A 14,921-nucleotide genomic window follows, 5' to 3' on the forward strand; every position below is an offset into this window, starting at 1 on the left:
TATGCTAGCCTGGGAAACTGCAGCCAAGCTTCTGGATTTTATTTTGATCCCAAAGTAACTCTCTAATAACTGCTGAGACTATCTAAACTGCAGCTAGCCTAGGTAGTAAGATCTTTGGAAGTACAAGTAGGGAACCTTCATCTTCAAATAAGAAAGAAGAGCATTAAGTTGGTGCAGTCAAACAGATAAAGCCATGACTGGAGAAGATGACACAAACCCTGGCTGGGTTTGCCAGGGACAAGAGTGAAGTTTCCACAGTTGGAAAAAGTGCTAGTCAAAGACTTAAACTCCCCTTGAGCATCACCAGCTGAGGCAAGTACAAACTGATTGTCAGCAATGGCCCTGCCACAGGTACTCAAAAAACCCCTCAGATGCAGCTATCACATAAACATGAAAAGGGTCAGAATTCACATCCCTGTTTTTCACTCAGGGATTAGCAGCACTTTGGGAAACAATGAGAGTCTCTGCCCAGTGATAGCACTTGAAGCCAACAGGGATGCCAATTTCTTTATCCATATTCACCTCCTGTTTCACCAAGAGACGGACAATGTACTTTGCCAAAATGATTCGGGACTTCAGGATCACAAATCCTATTCCTTAGTCAGTATTTCTGAGAAATGGGGACCTTCTTCCAAGACTGTTTGGTTTGTATGCTAACTTGGGGGGTGATACTAGGGCACAAAGGCAGGCTCAGGAAAAACAGTGGCATTCAGATGCCCAAATCAATGCCAGACTTCCTGGAACGGCAACACTGGGTTGGGCTGAATTTCAGGTTTCGCCGTGCTGTGTTAGATCCCACCATAACAATTTAATGGTGCCCTGTAACCTGTGAGTGTGGCTCAACAAATGCCAAGAAACAACCTGTAAATGACACTGCAACACCACAGAAATAGATTGTGGTTTCAGTACATCAGAGACCAGTGAAATGGAGGAGGAGAACTGGAGAGTTTGGAAGAAGTTCACATCTGGGGTCTTATCTAAGCTGAACCTCTCAATTTATTATTTAATTTTCAAATGAAAACAAACATCCCTTCAAGGTAGCTGAGAGCTGTCCTGATAATAAATATATCATCTCATGCCATCCTTTAGAATCCTCCTTACCTGTCTGCACACAGACACATCAGAGACTATCTGAGGGCTAAACACAAAACTGTGGCTTAGGCTTTTTTCCCATCAACTAAAAAGACTTTTTTTTTTAATCATAGTCTCAGTACCAATAGACCACATTACTTGAACATGTCACAAAAGGCAGGAAAGAGAAGCAGTCTCTGGCCTTTCCTTCATGACGGGACTTGGACATCTGCCTTGTAGAACATTCGCTGTGTCGCCCTCCAGACGTCACAAAGCACTTGCTTTGCAAAGACACAACAGGAGGTGTTTTCTTATTTTTTTTAGTATAGTGCCCCTTTTGCAGTTGTTAATCATCTTGGAGTACAGACTGACAGCAATGTTGGGCTAATTCTATTATTTCACTAGTGTTAGTGGTATTGATCCTAGATTTACAGCAATGCACCTATAAATGAAACCTAGCCCTTCAAACATCATTAATTAATGTTATAACGTCAAAACATTACTAAAGATACTTAGCTATAGTGTTTCTACTTGTAAAATAAGCCTCTTAGAGTTGCTCTTTATGTCTTGAAGCAAAGGAAATGAGTCTGCAATTAAGCCAGTGTGAAAAAAAATAAAAAGAGGAAAAAAAAAAAAAAAACCAAAACAGATTTGGGACCACCATGATGATCCCCACAAGAAAACTCTGACCTTTCAACAGAGATGGCAATTTAAGGCATTATGTAAGAGTAAAAGCTGACTCTTTGCCAGGTTATTAGTAGAGGCCTGTACCCGCAGCAGCTTTGCTGTAAGCACTTTCCCAAATGTCTAGATGTACACAGCTTTAATACACACAACTCAAGCTCCTGTAAATCTCTTACAAACATGGAGCAGCATGTACAGTATTCCATATCAGGGATTGAAAGGCTGCATATGGCCCTCAGTTATAACAGCTGAGCTTTAAAAAAGTGCGGCTTTGCATCTCGCTGAACCTGATACCAAACAAGGCCGACAAAGACAAAAAGAGGAAAAAAAAAAGGAAGAAAGGCAGAAAGCGAAAACGCCTATATTCAATAGCATTACTACAATGAAAGTTCTGTGTGCCATCCTGCAGGACTGACAACTTGCCAAAGCAGTGCTTGCTGCCTGCAGTTCTCAAGCTCCGTATTTGTAACTAGTTTATAAGGTAAAATATCTTCAGCCAGTGGAGGGGAAAAAACTATGTATTTCCCCTGCCTCTCCCCATACCCCAGCTTGGCAAGGCAAGGCAAAGGAAAGCAAAACGTTAACACCTGCCTGAGGAAACCTCGAGGCAGTGGGCTAGTTCAAGTCCTCCTTTTGGGACTGACTAGTGACAGAAATTATGTATTCCTGTTGTTTCCACAGTTGTCCAAGTGGAGAGATTAAACCGATCCTTGAGGTAGAGGGGGAGGCTGAAAGGAAACAGGAAGCTGGGCTGGGAAGCAGATTTCCCTGGAAACACCTAGAAACTTTTACTTTCTCTTTCCGCAACTGCTAATGCCTTTCCTCAGCCTCGCTGTGCATGCCACAGCCCTCCCCTCGCAGCCCCCTGTTGCTGCACACCATCCCACCGCTCCAGTCTGAAGTTTGGCTTTTGCAGCATGAAGCAGCTGGGCCAAGCTACTAGGGAATGATAATGACCTCAGAAATCTGCTGTTAGCTCGACAACAATAGGGTGCTCAGTCTAGTGGAAAATTGTGTTCATCAGCTAACTCTGCTCAGTTACTAATTGACATTGCCAAATATTTTAAGAACAATTGGAATGCACAAGCAAAAAAATGAAGATCTTAATCCTCAGACTTAAATTTTTTTGCCTGTTTTGTTCACAATGAGCAGATGATGGCTATCACTGAAAAGAGGAAGAAAAAGAAAGGAAGAGAAAGAAAAAGAAAGAAGAAGGGAAGAAAAAAAAGCAAAAAAGAAAGAGATGAAGAAAGAAAAAGAAAGAAAGAAAAAGACAGACAAAGAAAAGAGTATCATATCACTGTCTTTCCTATGTCTATGCAATGATGGACACTACAAAAGCTTTTTATGTGTTCTGTCAAAGAACATAAATACGGGCTGAAACTCTGTATTTAATACCTAAAGGTTTTTTACCAAAAAACTCATTTTAACCCCCCAAAAGATGTCTGAAAGATTCCAAAACAGCTGATCAAACAAACTAGGCCAAAGTCCACATGAAATGCTGCACACAAGAATAAGTGGCTATATTTAACAGTATTTTATTTTCTTTTTTTTAATCCCCATGCTTTCCATTGATCATGGAACTTGGCCTACTTTATTTAATGAACTGGAGGGTCAGTGCATTCAATTACCCCCTTCATACTATCAAGACTTCAATTATCCCCACACCAAAATTATAGGAAAATGCAGAAGGTACTACCCTGCTGGATATAATGAACAGTATCATTTCTTCCTACATTAAGTTTTAATTATTCTATGCATTAATTCCTAAGCAAAACCTGTACAAATAAAACTTTTGTTTAAAATAAGAGGACTAGAAGTAGGACTGGACATCTGGCCCTGCTTTGCTGTGTTTCTGCTGTGATGCTGCAAAATTAATTTCAGAAGGATGCCTGCAGTTAGACAAGAACCACCCTGACAGCATCTCCCCATCCACAACACTGTCTGCATAAGGAAGAGTGCGCAGGCACATATTTTTTACAGCAGTTTCCCTTTGTATTCTATGTGGAGACAGAAATGACATTTATTTGACTCTCATAATTTCACACAAAAGTAAACAAAAAACAAGATAAAACAATGAAAAGCACAGGGAAATGATCTGTGTGACTAGTTTTGTTCATTTCTGTTAGAAAATATGACCTCTCAATTTGTCAAAGGTCCTAGTTTTAGCAGTTGATCTTAAGCTTAGTTCTCAGCAGTTTGGAGAGCTAAAGAACAAACACATTTTCTGGTTCACTGGAGTCATTTTCACATGTTCACTGATTCAAACATTCTTTTACTCACATAACAAACAGCTGCGTACCACATTAGCCCAGCCAGTGACAGTCACACATCTCTGCAATAACTGTTTGATTGCAAACTTGACCCTTTCTTCTTCTCAGCCTGAGCTAGACAGTTTTAAACAGGCACTCCATTCCCAATCCTTCTTTGCAAAGAATTACATCAGATAACAAAGCCTTCTCTGCCACTCATTGTAAGCCTTCTTCTGGAGATCTGTTCTAAGAGGCACTGTGTAAAAAGGTTTTTATGATGAATTCAAAACTACTATCATGTTAAGAGCACCAATTTATAAAGAAGAATTCATTGGTTAAGATCTGAAAAAATAGTTTCTCAGGCCCTACTGACCCAGTTTTCAACAAAAAAGAATCAAGTGATGCAAATTAAGTTTTGAGACATTGTTATGCAGTCTGAGAAATTTGTAAAACTGTGTTTTGCAGTAATTTCTTAATAGAAGACTCAACGACTACTTAATTCTCCCCTACGCAGAAAATCTGATTTCTTTATATTCTACTGGTTTATTTTTCACAGGTAGCAATAAAACACATACTTCATACTGATCAAAAGTTCCAACAGCAACCTGGCAGTAAAATTTAATTTTGAAGTACTAAAGAATACTTAGATTTTGTTCTGGTGAAATGTAATACCCTCTTTCTTTCATCTGATTAAGAAGTTATAAAAACGTGCACGCTTTCCCTGATGGGATGTATGACACCGAGAGCTTTCCTAGATTTACTAGTAACAGACGAAAGGAGATAATCAGATATTAATATAAAAGGTCAGTAATAAAGAATGTGCTTCTAGTGACTGTTATTCCACGTATTTTGCTTTGATACTCCACATATTTTTATATGCTTTGATATAAATGCATCAGGTGTGAAAATGAAAATTGTCATTTAAGTTAAAAATAATTTTAAATTACTGGCCAGAGAGAGAACAACACGGCGGGGGTATCTTTTGCCTTTGAAGACAGGAAAAACTTCCCACAACAATACACATAACGAACCAGTACACTTGGAATTAAAGTTTTCAGGGCACTCGTTACTACACCAACTTTCACATGCAGTGTTTGAATCCTCTTCAATCTCTATCAGTTCAACCTCACTTGGAAGACTGGGGCTCTTTTTCCCTCAAACTTTTCCAGACAGCCCTGGAAGTCTTTGGACAGAATTTAAAGAGTTTCAGGATCTTTTCTTTCTGATCCCTCTATGGCATTGCCAAACAAAAGTGACGCTTTCTATATTAAAGAGGAGCAGTCCATCCCCCATTTCCCCCCCCCCACCGCCCACTATGTGCAGGATTTTTAAAAGTGAAAGTTAGAAAAATAATCTTCTTCGTCCTGACATATTTTCAATCCTCTTAAAACAATCTCAGCAACTATATATAGTATGAAATTAGCTCTCGCCTGTTACCCTTGTTCCTACATAGAATTTTTCTAATGTGTCTCACCAGTAATAAATTGTACGCGAGGCTGTGATTCTAAGAGTAGACAGTGTGTTTCATGGGTATTTAAACAACAGCATTAAGTACTAGAGGAATCTGTGGAATGCGGAGTGCAGATTTATGTGTCTTAACAATTTCTTTACTGGTTTGTAATAAGCCAGCAAACTAACACTATTTTTATATTAATTTGGCCTCAGAAGTAAAGTATACTGGAGCATGACAAGAACAACAAAAATAAACTGGCATACACTTAATAACTGTAACAGTGAATTGCCTCCAATACTAAAATATTTATCAAAACTGGGGGGGGGGGAAACCTAAAAAGAATTACCCTCAACAGCCGGCTACCAGCTCTTTAACAGTGGGCAATGTAATGCCTTAAGGTACCTCAAACTGTCTTTCATTTTCAAGACTTAATGGCTGATTGCAGAAATCAATGTTGCCATTAGTAACAGAGTATTTGTTATGGCATGATTTCCTCTGTTGTTAGGCTTGCGGAATGATTACAGTATTAGTGAGGTGCTTTCTTTATAAAGGGCTGAAGATATAACTTTCAATTTACTATCCATTAGCAAGTGACTTTGGAAACATACATGAGGCCAGAAATCTTACCTGTTATTATTTGAAGATTTTATTTCAGCAGTCATAGGCTAGTAACTTTAAAAATTGTACCAGGAAGCTCAATATTTTATAGACGTCACCAATGAAATATCATCTGCTTTGCTATTTTATACACAGCAAGTTAACATGACATACAATGCAATTAAAATGTTTCAGTTCAATTTCTATTTTCCTTGTACTTTCAAATAGATGAGAATTAAGCAGAAGACTTCATACATGTTAAAATGTGAAAAAAAGTTGAAATATTATGAGAAGTTAGTAATTTGTATCTTTGAATCTCTTTTCAATCAGTCCAGTGACCAGGTACATATCTCAGCTAAGGAACTGATATAGTTGTGGGAATAAGGGCAATCAGAGAGGTTGGCCAACTTGCTGTTTTTAATCCTAGTTGTTTGAACTATGGTATCTTTCCTCATCCTTTTACATGAAGAACATGGAAAGATATATGAAAGGGACATGATGAGGGAAAAAAAACCCTTCCAAAACCCAGAGGGAGAGGCCCTGGAAGCAACATTGCCCCTGGTGACTGCTCAGACCCTGCATGCTGCTGCCAGTGGGGCAGCAGAGGTGACAGCTGAAAGGCTGGGAAACCTGCCTTTGGAGTGGAGAAATGGGTGAGCCCAGAATTCACCTCGACGGCACTGTGGGAACCCACACACAGATGTTCAGGCTTACAACACCACATCCCTGTGGACCACTATGAAACGACCTAGCAAGAGACTGCATAAACTACTGTTCTGCTGCAATTTCAAATATAGCTATGAAGCTTTCAGTGCAGAGAGGGAAGGAGAAGTTATCATACCTGAAGAGGAGGGTGAGGAAGGATGCGGGCTGTCCTCCTGGGCACTTCCCATCTGCGAGAGACCCCCACCTACTCCGCTTTCTTCAGTAATGTTAGAGGACCCTGGTGTTGTCGATCTGCTGACAGACTGAGACTCTTGATCACTTCCAGATCCACGTCGCTCATCGAGACCACCTTGAATTGTTTCATCTTCTCCTTTCCTGTCTCTTTTGTGGACCCTGGAGTGAACAACCACTTGGTGGTAGGTTCTGAAAACCCTTCCGCAGTCTGGGCATTCAGTTGGCTTTTCTTTCACATTTCCATGACTTTGTAAGTTGAAATCGAGTCCCTGGTTCATACCATGTGACAAAAAATCTCTACTGCCTTCTAAAGGGTCTAGTTTGTTTGGCAAGTCTCTCTGATTGCCCATTTTAGTGCTGTGAACCAAATCAGCAGGCATTTTCTGCTTAGAGCCATCTGCTCCTACTAACACATACTCCCGCTTCTCCTTATCAAACATAACTCCAGCATTTGCCAAAGTGTCTTCATGGCTGCGCTGGATCTGCTGCTCTTTAGACAAAAAGCCATGTTCCATGGCCATTCCCCTTGCCATAAGCTGCCAGGCCTGATAGCTGTTTACTGGATCCATTTCTGCTGCTTTGGCAGCAGCTTGTAACCTTTCTATACAACTGGATTTCAGAGGAGGCACCAGATTGAGACAGCCCAATAAAGAATGTTTATCCCCTTCAGCCATACTGTGGCCAATACTAGAAATTGGTGAAAGAAGCTTCCCCAACACTTCTTTCTCTTTAATGGGCATATCCCCTTTGTTATAGATTTGATTTTGTTCAGTTAAACTCGCTTTGTCAGGAGGAAGAAATCCACTCTGCAAACATGAGAGATATCTCGAATACAGGTTTGCATGAGCTTCCTGAGACATGCTGCTGATAGCGACAGGTACTTCAGGATCATTGGGAGATTTGTTCTTTACGGATAACTTATTCAGGTGAACTTTCATGTGATTTTTAAGAAACCAAGGCTCTTTGAATCGCCTCCCGCAGATCTGGCAGCAGTGTTCAAAGGAATCCTTGTGCTTTCTCATATGGCCTTTTAGGAACCAGGCTTGGCTGAACACTTGGCCACACACCTCGCAACGGAACTCATTGGTGGATTGCTCCCCACTCCCATTGGAGCCCTGGCCCTGGGCTGACTCTGCAGTTATGTGAGCCTTCTCCACATGGCTGATCAGCTCCTCTTCCTGCGAGGCAGCAAAGTCACACAGGGTGCACTTGTAAGGCTTGTGCAGGATCCTTATGTGCCTGTCGAGCTCTTCTCGCTTCTTAAACTTGCCTTTGCAGAACGTGCATCTAAACCCAGCCGTCTGAGTGACAACTTCTTCCTGGACACTGACTGGCTTTGGAGAGGGAACAGGGTTTGAAATATCAGGTGTGCTGTGATTAGCAGGCACAGACAAGTTACAGTTTGCGAGAGGCATTGGCTGGGCATGCTGCTGTGCTTTCACATCGGTTCGTGGCTGCAAGAGGCTGCTCTTCATCTGTTTGTCCCGAAGAATTGCTCTCTCCTCCAGCTCATGTAAAAGTCTGTTTTCTTCTCGGACTCTTCCACGACCTTTGCCAAGGTTTCCAAGCTTATGAGTACGCAGGTGTATCTTCAGGTTGCCTTTCTGAGCTGCTCTGTGATCACAGTATGGACACTTAAATGGTTTCTCTCCAGTATGAGTTCGCATGTGTAGCGACAGGATACTGTTAAAGCGAAAGCGTTTCCCACACAGGGGACATGGATACTTTCTGTTTTTTCTGGCATCATCCTCTATATCACTCATCTGAGACATAATGCCTAGGTTTTGTCCATTCAAGAACTGCTGCAGGTCCACACGCCCATTCAAACTGGTATCAACCTCTCTATTGAGCTGGTTGGCCAACAGAGCCATCTGACTGCTGATGGGCTGGTTTGCTATGGACATGTGGCTTTTGTCTTCTAGCGGCACTGACGCCTTCTCTTCTGGATTCTGCCTGTTCTGGAGTTCTGGGAAGGCATGGCTGAGCTGGGAAGTGATCTGATGCAGCTTCTGGCTCATTGAATACTGTCCATTGAGTATGGTGCTGTTGAGATGGGCGTCAGCTTCTGGCACAGCTGAAGAAACACCAAGGCACAAACTAGGTTCTTCCATCTCTGAAAATCAGAAGATAGTTTAGATTCAGACTGTGAGAGTCACAAGCATTGAATCACTGACGTACAATTTGCATTTTATGTTTTACCTACTCATAATAATGCAATGGAATTAGTGTAAAAACAATAAAAAGTGTATTAAATGCCAACTGTGCTACACAATTTTGACCATACAAGTGCTTTCATCATTCTGCATGTTTGCCAATAACTATTAATTACTATTTTAAAATATGCTACAATTTCAAAATCTAATTCTTATGGAAGGGGCAAAGGTTTTTACTACCTCCCTTGTCTGTCTTCTTGTGAAATTGCACCTGTTTATATTTCTAAACATATAGAAAAAGAACTGTTGTGCATCTCTCCCATTTCCATTAGAAAAGCCAGCAAAAAAACCCCCCAAAATAGAAATCCATTTGTAACTTTCAGTTCCATTAACCATATTCAATATATTACACATTCTGCAATGAGAAAGATAGTTTTATGATTTGACAAAAAACTGATGGTATGATATTTACTGGTGTACAATAAAACAAGATAATGTTTTGGGAAAAAATAAAGGACAAGCTTTAGAACAATAAAAGGGATTTTGCTTTAGTCAACAAAAAGTGCAGTAATATCTCATTAAGCTGATTAGTATGCTGCTTAGAAACAGTACTAGGTGCTGTAACACATGATTATAATCATAAAAATCCTTCAGTGTTTGCAAGTAAGCATTAACGAGGTATATTAAATTTTAAGGAGACTGTGACTAGCAGCTTTGTAAACCTCCGAGATTAAGATTTAACCCTTCTGTTATGAAACATTGTTATTTTGTCATTTTGAAACTGAACCCATCAAAAGGCACATAAATTATCTTCTGCCAAGTCTTTTAATTCATCTATGAGAACCTTCAGATTTCAGTTCTTAGGAAAACTTGCCAGATTATAGAAGGAATATCTCTGTCCTTCAATGGGTAAGACATGTGATTTAAGGCACTTTGTTTTAAAGGGCTGTCTTATGCAACTAGATAAAACCAATTAAAAACTGGGGAAGGTGTTGCGGAAGGCCTCAACAAGTTTAAGAATTTTAATAACTTTCGTAGTACACAGTAATGATTACAAATTGTACCTACACTACGTATGTTGCAGAAAATTGGAATTCAAAGCTGTTTGTTAAACACAAGTGCTCTCTTCCAGTCTGCATAATTGTCCAAAATAATCTTCTATCCTCACTATTTCTCTACTATATGCAAATATATATATCTATAAAATTCTACTTAAAATATAAAGTTTTATATTAATAAGTCTCAAACTATAGGTTATATTAGAACATAATTAAGATCTATGTTGTTCAGTGGAGTAATTTGACACTTTATTCACTAATAAAATTACTGAATTCTATACATTTCTGGATGATTAATTTGGTCAACTTTCTGTCTGGCTTTAGACAAAAGCATTTAGTCACTATGCCTTCTACAAAGGCTACGGGCACACTCCAGGTGGACACCATTCCTCACATGGCTTCATAGAGGCCATTTGCTACACAATTTGAGGCCCAAATCTGGCACATAGTTAAAATATATGTAACTGTCCTCCTGCAAGTAGTCCAGTAGACTTCAAAGGGTGACTCTTGAAAGCAAAGTTCCTTACATGCTTAAGTATTTGCAGGATCAGGGCCTAAAAAAAAAGCACGGGTGGTCTCCAAGAAGAGACCTATTTGGTCCTCAACAGGATGACTGAGGTTGTGATACAATGCAGAACTTGTAGGAAGGATGAAGTGCATGTTCATGTGTATTCAAGAAAAATCTGAGCTACAGAATTTTGCTCAGATGTAAAGCTGATCTTTTTTAAATTTTAACAGTGCTCAGATTCAGATTTCATGTTGCGGACCCATTACTTACATGCTGTCAATACTATTATTTATAAAAATATTAATGAGATCAAGTATATAAAAGACTTATACCTATAAGCTATAGGACCACACTTAAGTTTAGGTTCCAGCATCTTACATCCAAATGTAGGGGAACATAGTCAAGCCAAGGTGTTCACACAAGATGTCCACTCAAGGCCATCGAGTAAAGAAATACAATTCTTGGTTTCCATGCAAGTTTTCTGTGCAACAGACCACAATCATTCAGAACGTGGGTACCATATAAAAACACTTTTTTTTATTTTTGAAAATTTGCTTAACTGACTTTTGAAACAAACCAAATTTTCAAAATTACTAGCTAGACATCTGAGAGCTGCAGTGCTTATGCCTGCCATTGCCTGAAGTTGACGGAGATTTTGAATATCTGCCTATGCTCTTTAAAAAAAACCCCAAAACAATGAAAAAACAAAACCAAATAAAACCAAATAACCCCACAAAAAAACACACAAGAAAACCCCCAAACCCCAAATCTACTTTCTGTCTGGATGCCACATACCACAGGTGTTATTTCTCCTCACCAAGCTTAAACAAGGCATGTTGGCAAACAAGATCATAAAGATGCAAGAAATGCATATACAGACACATACATATATTGAAGACAGTTTAGAAAAGTCTTTGTGAATTGTCATTATTCTATACCAGCTTGAAAAATGCAGTTTAAATTTCATTTATTCAGTTGATCTCAATGGGAACTGGTGCCTTTACATGCTCAGGAAGGTTTGGGTAGTTAATTTTAACATTTTATGCTCTATCGAAGTTTGGAAATGCTGACAGATCCCAGTGGAGTTTATTAATTCTGATGTTTAACCCTAAGCATCAGTTCAAATGTACGGTTATTTGGACTGGGGAAGGGGGAGGGAGTTATGGTTGAGATTTTAAGTTATTCTGTGGCTCTTTTTCAAAGATAACTTTAATAAAGTAACAACATTTGTAGTTGGAATATGATAATTTTTCTAAAAATTTTTTGCTACTGTCTCCCACAAACATACAGACACATATAATGTAGAATACAGATAGGATGAGTCAAAAAATCAAGAGGAAGACCAAATCCATATTTTTTCATTTAAAAATTAATAATTTTGGATCAAGTCTGGGGAGCTTAACCCACACATGCTGCTCTTTTGGCATTAGAAATTTTATACATTTGTCATGAAATATGCAGAAAGGTCAGCATAGCTTCTGCATGGTGAGAAATAACCACCCTTGAATGCCACATACTCAGATCAACTGTTCAATTTCTAGGATTCATCTACCACAGTCTCAAGAGGCTACAGTTCTTCACTTAGACTGTATTCTCTCAACCCTCAACCTGCCCCAGCTTCTCGCAGCACCCTTCCTGCCTCTGGCTCTGAATTATCTCTTCTTTTCTCACTCCAACCTGGTTTCATTCCAAAGTATAACCATGGCATTCAAAATACTGCCATGTGGAATTTCTCCTCCTGCAATTCCCAGTTACTGCATTTAGGAACACAGGGACCCTGCTGCTGTTCAGCTCTCATGTAAATCAAACTCTCTGTATTCTTCAGCCCATTCACAGCAAAACCTACCAAAATCTCATCTTGTATCCACATGCAAGACAGAAATAAAACTCTTCCTCATCCATCATTCCACTATGAATTAGATAACCCAATCTAATTTGCCTAATTTCACTAAAAAAAATTAGCAATTTCATTCTCTCTCTCTTTATCCATCATCCCTGTCTAGATCCATCCCCAGACAGGTTTAGATCAGGTGGGGCAAGAAGCTTTCATTCCCCAGTGAGCCTCTTGCTTCAGGCCTTGCACTACAAGGTCTGCACCTTGGTGTCATGGTGATCATTGCCCAGCCTCTTCCTGTCAGCTAGGATCCTTGCTAGGGAATGTCAATTTATAGGTGCTGCTGTGATGCTTCACAGGAAGGGAAATGTCTAGCTTTCAATTTTCAAATATATTGCCTAGTACATTATTTACATGATTTTGATCTTTCTTATAAGGAAAACATGGAACATTTTCCTATCACTCACACTGGGAACAGAAGCACAGTGTTCTCTGTGTTAACATATGTTTACAAAATCAATTGCAAATCAAAGTTGAGATTGTTAAGAAAGTCAAAATACATTTATTGAAATTGATGTAGTAAATTTTTGACCTTTAATTATCTCAAATGTTTTGTAAAGACAGTGTCACGTGAGACATGTGCAGAGCACGTTGGCAGCAGGAGATGCTTGCAGGCTGCTCTTCCCAACCTGGGCAAGCCCCAGCTCTGGCCCAAGCTAGCTGTGGTAGCCCAAGAGTCCTGTTCGCACCCTGCTGCACGTTTACACTGCCCAGGGCAGGGCAGGAGCCATCCCTTGGAAAGAAGCAAACTAACCACCAGATCAGAGGACTGCCATTTACTGTGCCGGGTGTGCGTCTCCTGTTTCTGTGAGGAGGGCACTCAGCTTATGAAATTCACCACTGGATACATATATTATAAAAATACTCTCTCATCTCCCACATGAAGGTATAGGGAAACATTCAAGTCCCTTTGATGCTACTAATAGTTATTTTGATTTCACTCACACTTTTGCCCTCGAGACTATTTCCTGTGATATCAATAACGAAAGTTCTGACTTTAGCCATTTCAATTGAACACACAGATTTTATTTAACTATTTGAAATGGATTACTGGAATTTAAAACCAATTATGACACCAGAAATGCCTGTCATCACAACTACATTAATGTAATACGAGAAGCTCAGCTTCTTTTGGCTGGAAACAGGGAGTGGGGAGGAAGATGGCAAACAGAATAAAAAAGTTTAAATATAAATATGTGCCTATACACATACACAAACATGTGCAGACACATACATACATGTACAAATATGCATATACACATGCGCATATACACATGCCTCTATCTTTGTAAACAGATGGACCAAATTCAGCTCTTATTTACACCTTCCCCCTTCACACTCATTTTAAAAACACTGTTGTGCTGTTATTATGGCTTAGATTAGGTTAGTTAAAAGATTTACAGTTCAGTAAGCAAAGTAATGCTTTACAAGCTCACGTGTTCAAACGACAAGCTTGCTCTGGCCCTGATCCTCTCAGCAGTTGGAATTACACACACTGTTACTTATGCTTTCAGAATATAGACCTGGTATTTATCTTTCCAGCTAGAAAAATTCACATATATCTACATTATCTTGTGGTCCAGTGACAAATTCTAAATACTACAATATGGACTGCTTCAGCTCTTAGCAACTCATAAACTGGTATCACTGAGAAACTTCAGAATACATATTGAATTTTTATTAAATATTGTTCTTACTGTTGTAGCTGAAACAGTTTAACTAAGGCTGTTAGAAGCATAATACACTCCTGTTAAGAAATACAGAACACCAGACTACTGAACCCTTTCAGGGTCATTAAACAGCTGTAAACATTATTACAAAAATAAACCAGAGATTTCATGCTTACATTTTAGCCCAGAGCTTGGTGTGCTGAGCAAGTATATTTTTTTCATCTCTTACAATCAATGCTGGTGACATTTGGGCATCCAAACAAATTACATCACAAATATTACTGAGGTGGGTAGGATACTGAGCAGTTTATTTGCCAGATGATTAATATATAAACAGCAGGGCAGGAGAGATGACCTATTCTTCTTTGACTGATTTGTAGGCAATGCTAAGAGACACAGATGTAAATAGTTAAATTTTAACAAAAACATGTGTGCACGGAAGGGAAGGGGAGAGATCAGCTGTGTTTAATGCCACCAGGACAGCATTATCCAATCTGATAAAATGAAATAAACATTAGCAGATTCTACTCTCATTTTACTTATGTAAAATAGAGTAACTGCGTCGAGTCCATTGGAGTTTTTCTTTTTTTCTCTTTTTCTCTTTTTTTTTTTCTTCTTTTTTTTTGTGTTGGTTAAGTAGGTGTCCTGCTCCCTGGGATATAATATAATTTGCACTAGGGA

At 39.3% G+C, this 14,921-nt stretch overlaps 1 protein-coding gene across 9 annotated transcripts in view; it reads right to left on the reverse strand.

Moving 5' to 3' along the window:
- ZNF536 (zinc finger protein 536) overlaps positions 1-14,921 on the reverse strand; it is a 347,702-nt gene that overhangs the window by 175,918 nt on the left and 156,863 nt on the right. For all 9 annotated transcript variants that reach the window (XM_030470187.1, XM_030470189.1, XM_030470184.1 and 6 more), the window contains one exon: positions 6,899-9,070. In XM_030470187.1, coding sequence (XP_030326047.1) covers positions 6,899-9,068 — 2,170 coding nt within the window. In that variant the 5' untranslated portion in view covers positions 9,069-9,070. The remainder of the gene's footprint in view (positions 1-6,898; positions 9,071-14,921) is intronic.

Source organism: Strigops habroptila, chromosome Z (genome assembly GCF_004027225.2).
Source record: "Strigops habroptila isolate Jane chromosome Z, bStrHab1.2.pri, whole genome shotgun sequence".
Taxonomy (NCBI): domain Eukaryota; kingdom Metazoa; phylum Chordata; class Aves; order Psittaciformes; family Psittacidae; genus Strigops; species Strigops habroptila.